We start from the raw sequence: 21,526 nt of genomic DNA on the forward strand, positions 1-21,526 counted from the left end.
GACTGTGAGGTGTGTGTGCTCTTATAGGGTAACACTTTATAATAACGGTCAGTTGTAAGTCATTTATAAGTGGTTAGTTAATGATAAAATAATGATTTGCAAAACATTCATAAATGTTTAATAAGTGATATATTAGTATTTTTATATATGTTTTGTAGATTAAGTTATAAATCATTTACAAGTGATTAGAAAATGATGAACTAATAATTTACAAAACATGACTATACATTCACAAATGATTATTAAGTAATATGCTAACAATTACAAATCTGTCAAGTTATCTTAAAAAATTGCATATCATAAAATAAATAAACAGATGTAAGTAAGTGGTTAATACGTTACTAGTTAATATATTATTTGTCACTTAAAAATAATTAAAATATCAATCATTTAAATGTTTATCCTTGACTGAAGATCGCATCATGAATAAATAATTTACAAATCTTTCTGCATCCCCTAATCTAAAGTGTAAACAATTCATCAGTTATAAATGTTTTACTCATTATCCAAAGGTCTTTCACCCAGTGTGTATACCCACCTGATACCCACACAACCTGGAACCGGCAGCTATGTAAAACATTTACAACTGATGAGTAGTTTACACTTTAGATTAGGGGATGCAGGAAGTGTTGTAATGATTTATTCATGCATTTACACAACAGCTTTTGAATGCTTTGAAGTGTGTACTGCAATGTAAGTTCTGACTGGTGAGGGTAAAGATGTCTTTTCTGGCTAACATGAGCTGCGCCCCAAATGACGCACTATACACTCTGCACTTATTCACTATGTACTTCTGCACTAATGCACTGTGCACCATGTAGTGTATGAATTATATAAGGTTATTTTGTATTTTATAACACCCTAAACAAACTTTCCAAGGAACCTCATTTTTTTTTTCATATCAGCTTCAAATTTGGAATAACTTATTTAGATGTAAGGCTTCAAATTGATATCAAATTTAGGATAAAACCTGTTATGTAAAATATGTATTTTATATAAAATATAATAAAAATTGTAGTGTATTTACTTTACAGTAAATTTAAACTTCTGTAATTTGTTAATACTTTATTTTTTAATTCCGCTTCTGCAATTATCTGCTGATTGTTTTCTTTAAAAAGAGACCTAGGTTCTGTTTGATCATTTTATTATATGCTATTTTTAAGATAATTTAGGACAGATGGGTAAATCGTTAGCATATTACTTACAATAAAATGAACATATCACTTATTAATAATTTATAAACACATAGTCATGTTTTGTAAATAATTAGATCATCATTAACTAATTACTTGTAAATTAACTTGTAATTGACTTGTAAATTAATTAACAAAACATACACAAATTGTTAGCATATCACTTATTAATCATTTGTGAATGTTTTGTAAATGATTATTTCATCATTAACTAATCACTTATAAAAGACTTACAACTGAACGTTATTATAAAGTGTTACCAAATCAATTATTAAATCAATAGACATCATCATTATAGCAGGCTTGCAAATGCCATGTGGATTATAATAGATGTATCATGTATGATCTCAATGATGTTTCAGGAAACTCTCAGTACAGCCAACAGCAGACACAGTATCAGCAAGGCTCTGGGACGCACCAGACGTTCAGCCAACAGCAGTACCCGTCCCAAACCGGCTACAGCGCTCCACCTCAGGGATACGGTAACAGACCACATCAAACGTCCAGGAGTAATCTGCATTCTGACTGTATGAATTGATCTCTGCGGATAATATGCAGCGCACTGACTTCTGCTGTTTGTGTGTGAAGGTCCAGGGCAGGGCAGCTCTTCCCAATATCCTCAGTATCAGCAGGGCCAGAGTCAGCAGTACCCATCATACCGCTCTATACAGCCGGGACCAGCCGCTCAGTCACAGAGATCCTACTCTTATGAACAGGTGAGCACTGTTACTGTCCTGCACTAATGACAATGCAATGTGTTCTGTGAGCATCCCAAACCCAGCCCACTGATGAAAGGTTCAGTTCACCCAAAAATACAAATTCTCCCCCTTTCGCAACGCATAAGACTTCAATGCATTCATTTTTGGAACATATGGGACAATGTTTTTAATGTTATCTCATCCTTTTTGCACACTCAATCAAATTAGAGTACAAAACGAGATTGTAGAAGTTATCCATATTAACTGAGCAGCAGGGTTGGGAAGGTCACTTGTAACTTATTTTGTTAGATAACACAAGTGTTGTAACTTATTCTAAATACTTCAGAATACTGTGGAATAGTAATAAGGTCTGTAACACAAATCTACCAAACAGGATTTGCATATTATTTTTAACAATATCAGTTTTCCACAATATTATGTACAGTATCTCACAAAAGTGAGTACACTCCTCATATTTCAGCAACCATTTTAGTATATCTTCTCAAGGGACAATACTATAGAAATGAAACTTGGATATATTTTAGAGTAGTCAATGTGCAGCTTGTATAGCAGTATAGATTTACTGTCCTCTGAAAATAACTCAACATACAGCCATTATTGTTAAAATAGCTGGCAACAAAAGTGAGTACACCCTAAGTGATAACAGCAGTATGTTGTTTAACCATGCGATGCCACATGTCCTATTCATCATGCTTATGTTTTTGTCTGCTTGACAGGACCAAACAAAGTTGTGTATCTAGTATTAGAGCAGTTGACATTTGGGTACAGTTCTCTCATACTGACCACTGGATGTTCAACATGTCATCTCATGGCCAAGAACTCTCTGAGGATTTGAGAATTAGAATTGCTGCTCTTCACGAAGATGGCCAAGGCTATTAGAGGTTCAGTAACACCCTGAAACCCAGTTACAGTACAGTGGTCAGAGTTACTCTACAGTGGTCAGAGTTACACTACAGTGGCCAGAGTTACTCTACAGTGGCCAGAGTTACTCTACAGTGGCCAGAGTTACACTAAAGTGGTCAGAGTTACTCTACACTGGTCAGAGTTACACTACAGTGGTCAGAGTTACTCTACAGTGGTCAGAGTTACACTACAGTGGTCAGAGTTACACTACAGTGGTCAGAGTTACAGTACAGTGGTCAGAGTTACTCTACAGTGGTCAGAGTTACACTAAAGTGGTCAGAGTTACTCTACACTGGTCAGAGTTACACTACAGTGGTCAGAGTTACTCTACAGTGGCCAGAGTTACACTAAAGTGGTCAGAGTTACTCTACAGTGGTCAGAGTTACACTACAGTGGTCAGAGTTACACTACAGTGGTCAGAGTTACAGTACAGTGGTCAGAGTTACTCTACAGTGGCCAGAGTTACACTAAAGTGGCCAGAGTTACTCTACAGTGGTCAGAGTTACACTACAGTGGTCAGAGTTACACTACAGTGGTCAGAGTTACTCTACAGTGGTCAGAGTTACACTACAGTGGTCAGAGTTACACTACAGTGGTCAGAGTTACAGTACAGTGGTCAGAGTTACTCTACAGTGGTCAGAGTTACTCTACAGTGGCCAGAGTTACACTAAAGTGGTCAGAGTTACTCTACAGTGGTCAGAGTTACTCTACAGTGGTCAGAGTTACAGTACAGTGGTCAGAGTTACTCTACAGTGGTCAGAGTTACACTACAGTGGTCAGAGTTACAGTACAGTGGTCAGAGTTACTCTACAGTGGTCAGAGTTACACTACAGTGGCCAGAGTTACACTACAGTGGTCAGAGTTACACTACAGTGGTCAGAGTTACTCTACAGTGGTCAGAGTTACACTACAGTGGTCAGAGTTACACTACAGTGGTCAGAGTTACTCTACAGTGGTCAGAGTTACACTACAGTGGTCAGAGTTACAGTACAGTGGTCAGAGTTACACTACAGTGGTCAGAGTTACTCTACAGTGGTCAGAGTTACACTACAGTGGTCAGAGTTACACTACAGTGGTCAGAGTTACTCTACAGTGGTCAGAGTTACACTACAGTGGTCAGAGTTACTCTACAGTGGTCAGAGTTACTCTACAGTGGTCAGAGTTACACTACAGTGGTCAGAGTTACACTACAGTGGTCAGAGTTACTCTACAGTGGTCAGAGTTACACTACAGTGGCCAGAGTTACACTAAAGTGGTCAGAGTTACTCTACAGTGGTCAGAGTTACTCTACAGTGGCCAGAGTTACACTAAAGTGGTCAGAGTTACTCTACAGTGGTCAGAGTTACTCTACAGTGGTCAGAGTTACACTACAGTGGTCAGAGTTACACTACAGTGGTCAGAGTTACTCTACACTGGTCAGAGTTACACTACAGTGGTCAGAGTTACTCTACAGTGGCCAGAGTTACACTAAAGTGGTCAGAGTTACTCTACAGTGGTCAGAGTTACACTACAGTGGTCAGAGTTACACTACAGTGGTCAGAGTTACAGTACAGTGGTCAGAGTTACTCTACAGTGGCCAGAGTTACACTAAAGTGGTCAGAGTTACTCTACAGTGGTCAGAGTTACACTAAAGTGGTCAGAGTTACTCTACAGTGGTCAGAGATACACTACAGTGGTCAGAGTTACACTACAGTGGTCAGAGTTACTCTACAGTGGCCAGAGTTACACTAAAGTGGTCAGAGTTACTCTACAGTGGTCAGAGTTACACTACAGTGGTCAGAGTTACAGTACAGTGGTCAGAGTTACAGTACAGTGGTCAGAGTTACTCTACAGTGGCCAGAGTTACTCTACAGTGGCCAGAGTTACTCTACAGTGGTCAGAGTTACACTACAGTGGTCAGAGTTACTCTACAGTGGCCAGAGTTACACTAAAGTGGTCAGAGTTACTCTACAGTGGTCAGAGTTACACTACAGTGGTCAGAGTTACTCTACAGTGGTCAGAGTTACACTACAGTGGTCAGAGTTACACTACAGTGGTCAGAGTTACTCTACAGTGGCCAGAGTTACACTACAGTGGTCAGAGTTACACTACAGTGGTCAGAGTTACACTACAGTGGTCAGAGTTACTCTACAGTGGTCAGAGTTACACTACAGTGGTCAGAGTTACTCTACAGTGGCCAGAGTTACACTAAAGTGGTCAGAGTTACTCTACAGTGGTCAGAGTTACACTACAGTGGTCAGAGTTACTCTACAGTGGTCAGAGTTACACTACAGTGGTCAGAGTTACACTACAGTGGTCAGAGTTACTCTACAGTGGCCAGAGTTACACTAAAGTGGTCAGTTACTCTACAGTGGTCAGAGTTACACTACAGTGGTCAGAGTTACACTACAGTGGTCAGAGTTACTCTACAGTGGCCAGAGTTACACTAAAGTGGTCAGAGTTACTCTACAGTGGTCAGAGTTACACTACAGTGGTCAGAGTTACTCTACAGTGGTCAGAGTTACACTACAGTGGTCAGAGTTACAGTACAGTGGTCAGAGTTACTCTACAGTGGTCAGAGTTACTCTACAGTGGTCAGAGTTACTCTACAGTGGCCAGAGTTACACTAAAGTGGTCAGAGTTACTCTACAGTGGTCAGAGTTACACTACAGTGGTCAGAGTTACAGTACAGTGGTCAGAGTTACAGTACAGTGGTCAGAGTTACTCTACAGTGGTCAGAGTTACACTACAGTGGTCAGAGTTACTCTACAGTGGTCAGAGTTACAGTACAGTGGTCAGAGTTACACTACAGTGGTCAGAGTTACACTACAGTGGTCAGTGGTCAGAGTTACTCTACAGTGGTCAGAGTTACTCTACAGTGGTCAGAGTTACACTACAGTGGTCAGAGTTACTCTACAGTGGTCAGAGTTACTCTACAGTGGTCAGAGTTACACTACAGTGGTCAGAGTTACTCTACAGTGGTCAGAGTTACACTACAGTGGTCAGAGTTACTCTACAGTGGTCAGAGTTACTCTACAGTGGTCAGAGTTACTCTACAATGGTCAGAGTTACACTACAGTGGTCAGAGTTACTCTACAGTGGTCAGAGTTACACTACAGTGGTCAGAGTTACGCTACAGTGGTCAGAGTTACGCTACAGTGGTCAGAGTTACTCTACAGTGGTCAGAGTTACTCTACAGGGGTCAGAGTTACACTACAGTGGTCAGTGGTCAGAGTTACTCTACAGTGGTCAGAGTTACTCTACAGTGGTCAGAGTTACAATACAGTGGTCAGAGTTACTCTACAGTGGTCAGAGTTACACTACAGTGGTCAGTGGTCAGAGTTACACTACAGTGGTCAGAGTTACTCTACAGTGGTCAGTTACACTACAGTGGTCAGAGTTACTCTACAGTGGTCAGAGTTACTCTACAGTGGTCAGAGTTACACTACAGTGGTCAGAGTTACTCTACAGGGGTCAGAGTTACACTACAGTGGTCAGTGGTCAGAGTTACTCTACAGTGGTCAGAGTTACTCTACAGTGGTCAGAGTTACACTACAGTGGTCAGAGTTACTCTACAGTGGTCAGAGTTACACTACAGTGGTCAGTGGTCAGAGTTACACTACAGTGGTCAGAGTTACTCTACAGTGGTCAGTTACACTACAGTGGTCAGAGTTACTCTACAGTGGTCAGAGTTACACTACAGTGGTCAGAGTTACTCTACAGTGGTCAGAGTTACACTACAGTGGTCAGAGTTACTCTACAGTGGTCAGAGTTACACTACAGTGGTCAGAGTTACACTACAGTGGTCAGAGTTACTCTACACTGGTCAGAGTTACACCACAGTGGTCAGAGTTACACTACAGTGGTCAGAGTTACAGTACAGTGGTCAGAGTTACTCTACAGTGGTCAGAGTTACACTAAAGTGGTCAGAGTTACTCTACACTGGTCAGAGTTACACTACAGTGGTCAGAGTTACTCTACAGTGGTCAGAGTTACTCTACAGTGGTCAGAGTTACACTACAGTGGCCAGAGTTACTCTACAGTGGCCAGAGTTACTCTACAGTGGCCAGAGTTACACTAAAGTGGTCAGAGTTACTCTACAGTGGTCAGAGTTACACTACAGTGGTCAGAGTTACACTACAGTGGTCAGAGTTACACTAAAGTGGTCAGAGTTACTCTACACTGGTCAGAGTTACACCACAGTGGTCAGAGTTACACTACAGTGGTCAGAGTTACAGTACAGTGGTCAGAGTTACTCTACAGTGGTCAGAGTTACACTAAAGTGGTCAGAGTTACTCTACACTGGTCAGAGTTACACTACAGTGGTCAGAGTTACTCTACAGTGGCCAGAGTTACACTAAAGTGGTCAGAGTTACTCTACAGTGGTCAGAGTTACACTACAGTGGTCAGAGTTACACTACAGTGGTCAGAGTTACAGTACAGTGGTCAGAGTTACTCTACAGTGGCCAGAGTTACACTAAAGTGGCCAGAGTTACACTAAAGTGGTCAGAGTTACAGTACAGTGGTCAGAGTTACTCTACAGTGGTCAGAGTTACTCTACAGTGGCCAGAGTTACACTAAAGTGGTCAGAGTTACTCTACAGTGGTCAGAGTTACTCTACAGTGGTCAGAGTTACAGTACAGTGGTCAGAGTTACTCTACAGTGGTCAGAGTTACACTACAGTGGTCAGAGTTACAGTACAGTGGTCAGAGTTACTCTACAGTGGTCAGAGTTACACTACAGTGGTCAGAGTTACACTACAGTGGTCAGAGTTACTCTACAGTGGTCAGAGTTACACTACAGTGGTCAGAGTTACACTACAGTGGTCAGAGTTACTCTACAGTGGTCAGAGTTACACTACAGTGGTCAGAGTTACAGTACAGTGGTCAGAGTTACAGTACAGTGGTCAGAGTTACACTACAGTGGTCAGAGTTACTCTACAGTGGTCAGAGTTACACTACAGTGGCCAGAGTTACACTACAGTGGTCAGAGTTACACTACAGTGGTCAGAGTTACTCTACAGTGGTCAGAGTTACACTACAGTGGTCAGAGTTACTCTACAGTGGTCAGAGTTACACTACAGTGGTCAGAGTTACACTACAGTGGTCAGAGTTACTCTACAGTGGTCAGAGTTACACTACAGTGGCCAGAGTTACTCTACAGTGGCCAGAGTTACACTAAAGTGGTCAGAGTTACTCTACAGTGGTCAGAGTTACTCTACAGTGGCCAGAGTTACACTAAAGTGGTCAGAGTTACTCTACAGTGGTCAGAGTTACTCTACAGTGGTCAGAGTTACACTACAGTGGTCAGAGTTACACTACAGTGGTCAGAGTTACTCTACACTGGTCAGAGTTACACTACAGTGGTCAGAGTTACTCTACAGTGGCCAGAGTTACACTAAAGTGGTCAGAGTTACTCTACAGTGGTCAGAGTTACACTACAGTGGTCAGAGTTACACTACAGTGGTCAGAGTTACAGTACAGTGGTCAGAGTTACTCTACAGTGGCCAGAGTTACACTAAAGTGGTCAGAGTTACTCTACAGTGGTCAGAGTTACACTAAAGTGGTCAGAGTTACTCTACAGTGGTCAGAGTTACACTACAGTGGTCAGAGTTACACTACAGTGGTCAGAGTTACTCTACAGTGGCCAGAGTTACACTAAAGTGGTCAGAGTTACTCTACAGTGGTCAGAGTTACACTACAGTGGTCAGAGTTACAGTACAGTGGTCAGAGTTACAGTACAGTGGTCAGAGTTACTCTACAGTGGCCAGAGTTACTCTACAGTGGCCAGAGTTACTCTACAGTGGTCAGAGTTACACTACAGTGGTCAGAGTTACTCTACAGTGGCCAGAGTTACACTAAAGTGGTCAGAGTTACTCTACAGTGGTCAGAGTTACACTACAGTGGTCAGAGTTACTCTACAGTGGTCAGAGTTACACTACAGTGGTCAGAGTTACACTACAGTGGTCAGAGTTACTCTACAGTGGCCAGAGTTACACTACAGTGGTCAGAGTTACACTACAGTGGTCAGAGTTACACTACAGTGGTCAGAGTTACTCTACAGTGGTCAGAGTTACACTACAGTGGTCAGAGTTACTCTACAGTGGCCAGAGTTACACTAAAGTGGTCAGAGTTACTCTACAGTGGTCAGAGTTACACTACAGTGGTCAGAGTTACTCTACAGTGGTCAGAGTTACACTACAGTGGTCAGAGTTACACTACAGTGGTCAGAGTTACTCTACAGTGGCCAGAGTTACACTAAAGTGGTCAGTTACTCTACAGTGGTCAGAGTTACACTACAGTGGTCAGAGTTACACTACAGTGGTCAGAGTTACTCTACAGTGGCCAGAGTTACACTAAAGTGGTCAGAGTTACTCTACAGTGGTCAGAGTTACACTACAGTGGTCAGAGTTACTCTACAGTGGTCAGAGTTACACTACAGTGGTCAGAGTTACAGTACAGTGGTCAGAGTTACTCTACAGTGGTCAGAGTTACTCTACAGTGGTCAGAGTTACTCTACAGTGGCCAGAGTTACACTAAAGTGGTCAGAGTTACTCTACAGTGGTCAGAGTTACACTACAGTGGTCAGAGTTACAGTACAGTGGTCAGAGTTACAGTACAGTGGTCAGAGTTACTCTACAGTGGTCAGAGTTACACTACAGTGGTCAGAGTTACTCTACAGTGGTCAGAGTTACAGTACAGTGGTCAGAGTTACACTACAGTGGTCAGAGTTACACTACAGTGGTCAGAGTTACACTACAGTGGTCAGTGGTCAGAGTTACTCTACAGTGGTCAGAGTTACTCTACAGTGGTCAGAGTTACACTACAGTGGTCAGAGTTACTCTACAGTGGTCAGAGTTACTCTACAGTGGTCAGAGTTACACTACAGTGGTCAGAGTTACTCTACAGTGGTCAGAGTTACACTACAGTGGTCAGAGTTACTCTACAGTGGTCAGAGTTACTCTACAGTGGTCAGAGTTACACTACAGTGGTCAGAGTTACTCTACAATGGTCAGAGTTACACTACAGTGGTCAGAGTTACTCTACAGTGGTCAGAGTTACACTACAGTGGTCAGAGTTACGCTACAGTGGTCAGAGTTACATTACAGTGGTCAGAGTTACTCTACAGTGGTCAGAGTTACGCTACAGTGGTCAGAGTTACTCTACAGTGGTCAGAGTTACGCTACAGTGGTCAGAGTTACTCTACAGTGGTCAGAGTTACACTACAGTGGTCAGAGTTACTCTACAGTGGTCAGAGTTACACTACAGAGGTCAGAGTTACACTACAGAGGTCAGAGTTACACTAAAGTGGTCAGAGTTACTCTACAGTGGTCAGAGTTACACTACAGTGGTCAGAGTTACTCTACAGTGGTCAGAGTTACTCTACAGTGGTCAGAGTTACACTACAGTGGTCAGAGTTACTCTACAGGGGTCAGAGTTACACTACAGTGGTCAGTGGTCAGAGTTACTCTACAGTGGTCAGAGTTACTCTACAGTGGTCAGAGTTACACTACAGTGGTCAGAGTTACTCTACAGTGGTCAGAGTTACACTACAGTGGTCAGTGGTCAGAGTTACACTACAGTGGTCAGAGTTACTCTACAGTGGTCAGTTACACTACAGTGGTCAGAGTTACTCTACAGTGGTCAGAGTTACTCTACAGTGGTCAGAGTTACACTACAGTGGTCAGAGTTACTCTACAGGGGTCAGAGTTACACTACAGTGGTCAGTGGTCAGAGTTACTCTACAGTGGTCAGAGTTACTCTACAGTGGTCAGAGTTACTCTACAGTGGTCAGTTACACTACAGTGGTCAGAGTTACTCTACAGTGGTCAGAGTTACACTACAGTGGTCAGAGTTACACTACAGTGGTCAGAGTTACTCTACAGTGGTCAGTTACACTACAGTGGTCAGAGTTACTCTACAGTGGTCAGAGTTACTCTACAGTGGTCAGAGTTACACTACAGTGGTCAGTGGTCAGAGTTACTCTACAGTGGTCAGAGTTACACTACAGTGGTCAGAGTTACTCTACAGTGGTCAGTTACACTACAGTGGTCAGAGTTACTCTACAGTGGTCAGAGTTACACTACAGTGGTCAGAGTTACTCTACAGTGGTCAGAGTTACACTACAGTGGTCAGAGTTACTCTACAGTGGTCAGAGTTACACTACAGTGGTCAGAGTTACACTACAGTGGTCAGAGTTACTCTACAGTGGTCAGAGTTACACTACAGTGGTCAGAGTTACTCTACAGTGGTCAGAGTTACACTACAGTGGTCAGAGTTACACTACAGTGGTCAGAGTTACTCTACAGTGGTCAGAGTTACACTACAGTGGTCAGTGGTCAGAGTTACACTACAGTGGTCAGAGTTACTCTACAGTGGTCAGTTACACTACAGTGGTCAGAGTTACTCTACAGTGGTCAGAGTTACGCTACAGTGGTCAGAGTTACGCTACAGTGGTCAGAGTTACGCTACAGTGGTCAGAGTTACGCTACAGTGGTCAGAGTTACGCTACAGTGGTCAGAGTTACTCTACAGTGGTCAGAGTTACGCTACAGTGGTCAGAGTTACGCTACAGTGGTCAGAGTTACTCTACAGTGGTCAGAGTTACGCTACAGTGGTCAGAGTTACACTACAGTGGTCAGAGTTACTCTACAGTGGTCAGAGTTACACTACAGTGGTCAGAGTTACTCTACAGTGGTCAGAGTTACGCTACAGTGGTCAGAGTTACACTACAGTGGTCAGAGTTACTCTACAGTGGTCAGAGTTACTCTACAGTGGTCAGAGTTACACTACAGTGGTCAGAGTTACGCTACAGTGGTCAGAGTTACTCTACAGTGGTCAGAGTTACACTACAGTGGTCAGAGTTACTCTACAGTGGTCAGAGTTACTCTACAGTGGTCAGAGTTACGCTACAGTGGTCAGAGTTACTCTACAGTGGTCAGAATTACGCTACAGTGGTCAGAGTTACGCTACAGTGGTCAGAGTTACTCTACAGTGGTCAGAGTTACACTACAGTGGTCAGAGTTACACTACAGTGGTCAGAGTTACTCTACAGTGGTCAGAGTTACACTACAGTGGTCAGAGTTACACTACAGTGGTCAGAGTTACTCTACAGTGGTCAGAGTTACACTACAGTGGTCAGAGTTACACTACAGTGGTCAGAGTTACACTACAGTGGTCAGAGTTACACTACAGTGGTCAGAGTTACTCTACAGTGGTCAGAGTTACACTACAGTGGTCAGAGTTACACTACAGTGGTCAGAGTTACACTACAGTGGTCAGAGTTACTCTACAGTGGTCAGAGTTACGCTACAGTGGTCAGAGTTACTCTACAGTGGTCAGAGTTACTCTACAGTGGTCAGAGTTACTCTACAGTGGTCAGAGTTACACTACAGTGGTCAGAGTTACTCTACAGTGGTCAGAGTTACACTACAGTGGTCAGAGTTACACTACAGTGGTCAGAGTTACTCTACAGTGGTCAGAGTTACACTACAGTGGTCAGAGTTACACTACAGTGGTCAGAGTTACACTACAGTGGTCAGAGTTACACTACAGTGGTCAGAGTTACTCTACAGTGGTCAGAGTTACACTACAGTGGTCAGAGTTACACTACAGTGGTCAGAGTTACACTACAGTGGTCAGAGTTACTCTACAGTGGTCAGAGTTACGCTACAGTGGTCAGAGTTACTCTACAGTGGTCAGAGTTACTCTACAGTGGTCAGAGTTACTCTACAGTGGTCAGAGTTACACTACAGTGGTCAGAGTTACACTACAGTGGTCAGAGTTACTCTACAGTGGTCAGAGTTACACTACAGTGGTCAGAGTTACACTACAGTGGTCAGAGTTACTCTACAGTGGTCAGAGTTACACTACAGTGGTCAGAGTTACACAGATGGGTTCCATTCGGAACAGGCCTCGCAAGGGTCGATCGATGAAGTTGAGCACTCGTTCTGTGCGTCAGGTGCAGAACCTGGCTTCAAAAAACAGACGCATGAGTGCTGCCAGCATTGCTTTAAAGGTTGCAGAAGTAGAAGGTCAGCTTGTCAGTGCTCAGACCATACGCCGCACACTGCAACAAGTCGGTTTGCACAGGCGTCATCCCAGAAGCAAGCCTCTTCTGAAGCTGGCTCACAAGAAAGTCTGCAAACAGTTTGCTGAAGACAACCACTTTGGACAAGTTCACTTAGGGTGTACTCACTTTTGTTGCCAGCTATTTTGACAATAATGGCTGTATGTTGAGTTATTTTCAGAGGAGGGTATCTATTCTGCTATACAAGCTGCACATTGACTACTCTAAAATATATGCAAGTATTGTCCACTGACATAATGACCAAATTTTGATTGTAGCTTTTGTAATCAAAAAGTGTTGATTCATTCATAGTAATACTAAAACAGTCACATTTCTGATGCCTTTTATTACATGTCTATATATTTTTCTTTTATTATTTCTTGAAGGGTCAGTATGGAAACTATCAGCAATAAAGAGACGGAGGAGACTTGGGAAAGGTTTTTTAGTGTACATCCCTCTTTATGCTGAACGATGGACAAACAGAGGATTCTCCACCAGCCCTGGCTCACAGGATTGCTACGGAATCAAACTCTGGTCAAACTCTAGAAACACTGACCTTTGATGATGAATGACATTTGTTACCTGGGTCTGGAGTTTATTTTTGAATCCTACTTTTGTCATACAGGATAGATTATTTTCTAAACTAGCACACTGAGGTCTCAGATACTTTAGCTTTTTTCTGCAATGATTTATTTCGCACTTTAAGTTTTGTTGAGTGTCTGAATGCGTGGATGAATGGATAGCACACATTTTTTGTATTTGTTTCATTTATTTATTTTTTAAATACTCTGTACATTTTAAACGAAGGAAACGCAAAATTGCAGACAAAGAGCCAAAGTTCAAATCTACTCCTATATTATGTTGTATATAGATTTCTTTATGGAATCCTCATATATATTTATTTCACTGTATATTTCGACAGTCTTTAAGAGTTTGATGCCGGCGTGATGTTGTTTTGATCATGTTTTAGGGGACTGAGTGTTTAGAATGTAGACATTTTCATGCCTTACTGTTGCTCTGACACTGTATACTGGATCATATCAACAAACGTTAGGGTTATTTATGAACTCAAACCTTAAAAAAAAGCATTTTGAATGATAGTTAAGGATGGATTCACCCGTAAGGGGTTAGCACACTCTAAAACTGTGGCAAATGGACGTCATCACTGGCTGTTAAACAGCTTTTACACCATATTGCACAAATAATCTGTGACAATCGCGGGATACCTGTGTTTATTGAGCTAAATGTATTGTTTATCTGTCATTTGATTACTGATATTGAGTATGCATATACAGTATGTAGTATTTACACTGAAAACATCTAGTTTAGCACAATTGTGAAGACATTTGTGATCATTACAACAGTTATCTTACATCTCCATCTTCATTGTTCTGTTAATTGGTAAAAATTAAAAGTACGTTTTCATCCCTGTCTTTCACCGTTGCACTGGTTTCCTTGTGTTCTGAGACAGTCTAAGCACAAGTCAAGGTGCAATACAAAGTACTCGGTTTACTGCTGTAGAATTTAATAATGTTACTTAAGATTTTTATATGGTTCAAATCATTTTAGATATAAGACATCATATGCTTTTAAAGAGCAAAAGTCTTTTTTTAACTAGTCATTAAACAATCATTAAGCAAACTTTAATGATAGACATGTTACCTCAATAAGATCATGTGGAGATGATATTCATTGTATTTTAAAAAGATTTAAAAGGAGCACATTGTTTAATGTGTAACCCTAATCATTTTTAAATGTAGTTTTACATATAAATATGCTCATTTTCCAACAGAAAAGAATGTCAACACAGAAAAACAGGGTGTTTACACTGGAGCATGTGTGTAACACAATACTACAATTGACCCCAATCATAACATCTACATTAGCAGAGCTTGTTCATATACATTTTTCTATCGATAACCTATAAAATCTATGTAAGTCTAAATTCACACAGTTATCTAAACTTGAGGCAGCAGAAGAAAAAGTTAGTTTTATACCTCAAAATCAGTATTTTGTTGAAAGTCCTGCTGAGGAGAAATGATCATGCTTCTTTTTTCACCGTCAGACAGAGAATCATGTGCAGATCAATTGTCATCACTCCAGCTGGTTTCTGGAGGAATTAAGTGTTGTCCATTACTGATTCCAGATTACACACTGGAAATGATAGACAGTTATGTATTCTATTAGATTAATCATTTTAGGTAACATCATCTGATTTTGATCCCTTTAAATTTGAGGGAAAAAATATTGTACCATTTTTATATCAAATTCAAAAAGGAACAAGCTATATTCCATTCTGTTTTATTTTATTCACACTCAACATAGAACTTGAAAAAAAGCCAAATGGAATATACTGGTGCACATAGAAATATTTACAATGTGGCAATTTAATAAAATCATTTTAAAGTCAGCTATACAGTATGTTTCTGGTTTTCTCCAAGAGACTAAAAGCTGCAAATATATACTATACACTTCATTTCCAGCGATATTGGACACTATTTGAGCTGAACTGAGCTGATGATGCCTTCAACTGTGTTTACTGTCCTTTTGCATTATTGACACACTATTTTCCTATTCAGTTCTGCACTGTAAAATCCAATAGTTTACCTTCCTTAGATATAGTTAGTTATCTTTACTTAGCTGTTATACTTAACTAGGTTTTATTAAGTTAGAGCTACTTTCAAGGCAAGTAAAACAATTTATGTACTTCTTCGAGTAACGCTTACTTAAAATATTCAAGTAGTCACAAAGAAACCAGCAACATTAATAAAGCAGTGAGAGGCAGCAGTATGCACTAATATGTTGATAATGTGCAAATAACAGAAGAAGAAGAAAAGAAAGGTTTTTGAGGTGGGGCTGTTCTTAATAGACTTTTGACTCATTTCCTCCGTGTCTGCAGTAGGGTTGTGACGACGAGGAAATTTCCCCACCGGTTAATCGACATGTAATACCGGTATCACCGTGGGGGTGGGGGTTTCCCCTTTTTCTGCTTATAAATGCGTGCGTATTATACTTTCACTTTCAGTTTTGCGGGAATTGGCAATTCGGCGTCAATTGTTTGAATGGACGACAAAGTTTGCAGATTGCCTCATTAACGTTTTCAGGTTCCCTTTTTGCATTTGGTTTGAACCCAAAATATTGCCAAACAGGCGCTTTTGCATTGTGTTTTGACACTAAATCGCCCGCCAACCTCTTTCTGTAAATTCGACTCCTCTCGTTCTCCTCACGTGATAAATGAAATATGACGCATTGTAGCTAACGTTATGTTCAGTTCAGTTCTCTTACGAGAGGTCTCTCGTACTGCGTAAGTATCTTACGCTAGGGGAAAAACCAGCAGCCTATAGAGCGAGGCCTGGCGCGACGCCAGATCCAATGGGGGCATTTCGCGCCCTTTGCGTCACTTCCCGCCTAAAAGGGCGTGGTCTAGGCCTATAAAAACCGCTCGTAGGCAGCTATTATCTGATTTTTCATCCTTCAAGCGAAGCACACGCATCGCTGGAGCCGGATAAGAAGCCGCCGTTTGACTGCAAGCATCTCAGCGGGACGAGCCACTGAAGCTGCTGGCCACGCCGCCTTCCGTGCCTTCCTGCTGCGCTTTCCGGCGCCTATATCCTTTCAAATACCTAAGTGTGTGTTGCCGCTGCAATACACACTTATCATAAAAGAGCAAAAGCGTCTTTATAAAGATGCCTTCTTGCGGCTCATGTAGAGCCACACTCAGCGACGGGGACCGCCACGTTATCTGCGTTTCCTGCCTAGGTGAGGAGCACGCGGTGATCGCGCTCGCTGAGGGGGGCTGCCCTCATTGTGAACCGTTGCCAATAGCGACTCTGAGGACTCGCTTGCCATTTTTCACCGAATCTGCTCCCCCGCCCGCCGCGGTGTCGCGCCGTAAGAAGCGCCGTGCCCAGCGGGCTCCGGAACCCGCTGGCTTGTTTGGATCCTCTGTCAAGGATTTTGCAGAGAGATTCGCAGAGGTACAGAAAGCGCCTCAGGCGATGAGACACTTCCTGCCGAAGCGTTCCAGTTCTGCTGCCGGCCGTGGGAGACCGCCCGCGCAGAACTCACAAACTCAGCCACAGCCCGCCGCCGCAGCTTCGCAGCGTCACTGAATGCAGGGCGCGAGACCGCGTTCCCGCTCTTCAGGCCGCCGTCCCCCCCGTCCCACCTGAGCCTCCGAAACTGTCCTAGCAAAGCTAGGAAAAAGACGGTGCACGAGTCCCGCTGTCGCCGGACTCCCACCAAAGGTATTCGCTCGTCCAGTTCCAAGAAATGTGACTGTTCCAGTGTATTTTGCAGCCAACAAACCGGCTCTGTCGCCCGTTTGCCTGTACTCAAAAGCCGTTCTCACGGCTACCCAGATAAATCCAAAAAAGAGTGTATTTTCTGGTGTCCCGGCCACGGCCGATGGTGTTTCATGTGTAGTCAGAATGCCCACTTCCCAGTGCCCATCTCTACACACAAGCACACCCTGTCACACAGGCCCCGCGCACATAAAATCGACTCAGATCGATTGCGCTTCACATGTGGTAAACGTGCCCACTTCACAGTGCCCACAGACATCACATTATGCACGTCAAAAGGTTTCTGTAAAAACGAAACTAACGTGCATTCCCTATATGCAGGCGAACGTTGTTTGCAGTGTGTTAAATGTGCCTGTTGCCACACAACCACATCCACACACAGACATAATAGTTCCCGCTATCAGCGTGCCCCACGCCCCGAATGTCACGAGCACGTCTCTTGTGCCACAGCACACCGAAACCACTCCGTTACTGAAAGAACGGAGCGCGCTTCGTATTCAACCTCTAGCTATTCATGCAAACGCATGGGAAAAGCTTCCAGGGGTTTCGAAATGGGTGCTGGACATTATAAAAGGAGGCTATTCGCTACAGTTTCACCGACGCCCGTGCCGCTATACAGCGCGTCGAGACCACGATACAGACAGAAGCAGCACACCTGCTTCGAGCCGAAGTGGCGAAACTATTGAGCAAAGGGGTCATAGAGCCCCTTTCTCAAGCTCAAAGCAAAGGAGGGCTGTACAGCAGATATTTCCTGGTACCGAAAAAAGACGGTGGTCTCAGACCCATACTAGATCTAAGGCAACTGAACAAAGCGCTGGTGAAGCGTCGGTTCAGGATGCTCACGACCAGAAAAATCCTCGCGCAAGTTCGCCAAGGAGACTGGTTCGTGTCAGTGGATCTGAAATACGCGTATTTTCAAATACAGATAGCGTCACGTCACAGGCGGTTTTTGAGATTCGCCTTCGAGGGCCAGGCATATCAGTACACAGTCCTGCCGTTCGGTTTGTCCCAGGCACCCCATACATATACGAAGTGCATGGACTCAGCGCTCGTTCCTCTCAGACTGAAAGGCGTGCGCATACTGAACTATTTGGACGATTGGCTGATTCTAGCGCAGTCTCGCTCAGTGCTTGTACAGCACACGACCATGTTACTCGATCACCTTGAGAATTTGGGTCTCAGAGTCAATTGGGCGAAGAGCTCTCTGTCCCCCAGTCAGAAGACTTCCTTCCTGGGCACAGAATTGGACTCGCTGTCAATGATAGCGCGGCTGTCACCACAGCGCGCAGCAGACATTCTGCGCACAGCGGGCTCGTTCCGCTGCGGCGCGTCCGTCCCGCTCAAAAAATTTCAGAAAATGCTGGGTCTCATGGCCTCAGCGTCATCAGTTCTACAGCTGGGTCTGCTCTGCATGTGCCCACTGCAGTTCTGGCTGAAAGCGTGTGTCCCGCGTCAACCATGGGCGTCCGGTCGGCTTTGTCTCACGGTCAATCAGAAATGTGTCACAGCCCTGAAACCGTGGAAAGCAGTCGACTGGTTCCAGTCAGGTGTAAGCCTGGGGACTTCCTCGAGAATAAAAGTGGTGTCTACGGACGCGTCCACCTCGGGATGGGGGGCTCTGCTCGAGGGCAGACCGTCTTTTGGCCAGTGGTCAGAACGGGAAAAGCTCCTGCATATCAACTGCCTCGAAATGCCGGCAGTACAGAACGCTCTGATGCGCTTCTGTCCCCAAATAAAAGGAAACCATGTACTAGTCCGCTCGGACAACATGTCAGTGGTTTCCTATATAAATCGCCAGGGCGGTCTCAGGTCCAAAAACCTATACAGACTTGCAGAACGCCTCCTGGTATGTGCTCAGCGCAACCTGCGCTTGCTGAAAGCAGCGCATGTGCCGGGGCTTCTAAACATAGGGCCAGACAGACTGTCCAGGAACAATGTTCCAGCAGGCGAATGGTCTCTGCACCCACAGACAGTACAACTACTGTGGAAAAAATTTGGCAAAGCGGAAGTAGACCTGTTTGCGTCTCCGAACAAGGCTCACTGTCTGGAATTTTACTCAAAAAGCAGAGACGCGCTGGCCCACGAATGGCCCCGCCGTCATCTCTATGCTTTTCCCCCCGTCTCTCTCCTACTTCAGGTGATAGAGAGGGTCAGGGAAAAAGGATGTTCAATACTGCTGATAGCGCCGTTTTGGGAAAACCAGCCCTGGTTCCCAGCGCTGATGCAGCTGACGAGCACTGTCCCGTGGCCGATACCAGTGAGGAGAGACCTTCTCTCTCAGGCCAGTGGCTCGATTTGGCATCCTCACCCAGAGCTGTGGTCCCTTCATGTCTGGGCCACCAGCGAATATATGATGAACTCCCTAAAGGAGTATTAAACACGATCACGCAGGCTAGAGCCCCTTCTACGAGACGGCTCTATTCCTCAAAATGGTCAGTGTTTTCGGGCTGGTGCGCAGCCCGCGGCTCGTCACCCACTAACTGTGGTGTGATGGAGGTGCTTTCCTTTCTACAAGAGCTGCTGGACAAGGGCAGAACCCCGTCCATGCTCAAAGTCTATGTGGCGGCCACAACAGCGTTTTCGAGCACAACGCTAGGTCAGTCAATAGGAAGGAATGATTTAGTTATTCGCTTCCTGAGGGGAGCTAGAAGACTGAATCCCCCCCGGACCTCCCTCAGTCCCCGTATGGGACCTTTCTGTGGTACTAGAGGCCATGAAAGGTGGACCATTCGAGCCTCTGCAGACGATTGATTTGAAATACCTGTCTCTTAAGACTGTGTTTCTGCTGGCTCTCGCTTCAGTGAAGCGCATATGGGATTTGCACGCACTCTCTGTGAGCGCGACGTGCATGGAATTTGGACCTAATGACTCTAAAGTCATACTCAAACCCAAACATGGTTACGTTCCAAAATCCCTCAACACACCGTTTAGGGCACAGGTCATCGCGCTGTCAGCCCTACCGGTCAATGATGAGGAAACGGACGGGAGCCTCCTATGCCCAGTCAGGGCATTACGAGCTTACGTGTCTCGCTCGTCTGCTTTTAGACAGACAGAACAGCTTTTTGTTTCGTTTTACGGGCGTCCCAAGGGACTGGCCGCGTCGAAACAGAGCTTATCCAGATGGATAGTTGATGCTATTGCGTTGGCATATGCTTCCAAGGGCATGCAGTGCCCGCTAGGTGTCAGAGCACATTCCACGAGGGGCGTGGCCTCATCGTGGGCTTGGTCGAGTGGGATTGCCTTGCAAGATATTTGTACGGTGGCGGGCTGGGCCTCTCCGTCTACATTTATAAGGTTTTACAACCTGGAGGTTCCCGCCTTACAGGCCAGGCTGCTGTCAGTCTAGATATTCAGTGTTGTCTGACCTGATGTTATCAGCTCGGAATGCTGCGTCTACTGAGCACAGCTCTAGGGTCGACAGTGAAAGTAATAGCACGAGATGTGTCTGGGCAAACTGTGTGAAGACCCTTATTTTTACGTCAGCTCAGGCCGTAACCCCGCCCTGTATGTACGTTTACTTAGCGTCTGAGTGACGCTGCACTGTGTGGAAGAGTGCGGCGTTGCCCCTCCCTCTTCCCCGGACTCCCTGTGAGTTCTATAGGTGATTATGAACTGTATGAACCCCGGGCTTTCGCCCTTGGGTCTTTGGTGTCAGATCTCAGCATGCACGGCGTTTTACACTGGGTCCCCTAGCGTACGATACTTACGCAGTACGAGAGACCTCTCATAAGAGAACGTACTCGGTTACTAACGTAACCTCTGTTCTCTCTAGAGAGGGAACGAGTACTGCGTATCTTGCCGTGCATGCGCACGCTCTGGTTGCTTCGATGATGAAAAACCAGATAATAGCTGCCTACGAGCGGTTTTTATAGGCCTAGACCACGCCCTTTTAGGCGCCAGGCCTCGCTCTATGGGCTGCTGCAGTTGCCGCAGAGCAGCCAGTAGGCGCGCAAGCTGTTTCGCCTATGTCTGTATGCTGCTGCAACGCGCTTTACATTATTTCAAAATTAAGGATAATTTTTGGCTTCAATATCTCGCAGAAAATGGTTTTCCCCTAGCGTAAGATACTTACGCAGTACTCGTTCCCTCTCTAGAGAGAACAGAGGTTACGTTAGTAACCGAGTACGTTTTCAATTATAGTGCATGCTCTCGTCTTAAGTAAATTGTTTAGAATTATATTTTCCATTTAATTAAAATAAATATTTAATAAAAAAACGAATTCTTAAAAAAATAAATAAATAAAATGTGGGGACGGTGTCACGGTGGAAACGTGATGTCACCGGTGTTGCGTCTTAAAACCGGTAACACCGTCTATCGTGGCAAGCCTAGTCTGCAGTTATCTTTCTTTCACTAGTTTCCCA

General features: G+C 44.1%; 1 protein-coding gene across 2 annotated transcripts in view; it reads left to right on the top strand.

The window, feature by feature from the left end:
• The window catches only part of LOC141290973 (calcium-responsive transactivator-like), a 43,136-nt gene extending 28,844 nt beyond the window's left edge, over positions 1-14,292 (top strand). For both annotated transcript variants that reach the window (XM_073823121.1, XM_073823122.1), the window contains 3 exons: positions 1,556-1,675; positions 1,782-1,909; positions 13,248-14,292. In XM_073823121.1, the coding sequence (XP_073679222.1) occupies positions 1,556-1,675; positions 1,782-1,909; positions 13,248-13,274 (275 nt within the window). In that variant the 3' untranslated portion in view covers positions 13,275-14,292. The remainder of the gene's footprint in view (positions 1-1,555; positions 1,676-1,781; positions 1,910-13,247) is intronic.
• Positions 14,293-21,526: the final 7,234 nt, after the last annotated feature.

Source organism: Garra rufa, chromosome 18 (genome assembly GCF_049309525.1).
Source record: "Garra rufa chromosome 18, GarRuf1.0, whole genome shotgun sequence".
In the NCBI taxonomy this organism is placed as follows: Eukaryota; Metazoa; Chordata; class Actinopteri; order Cypriniformes; family Cyprinidae; genus Garra; species Garra rufa.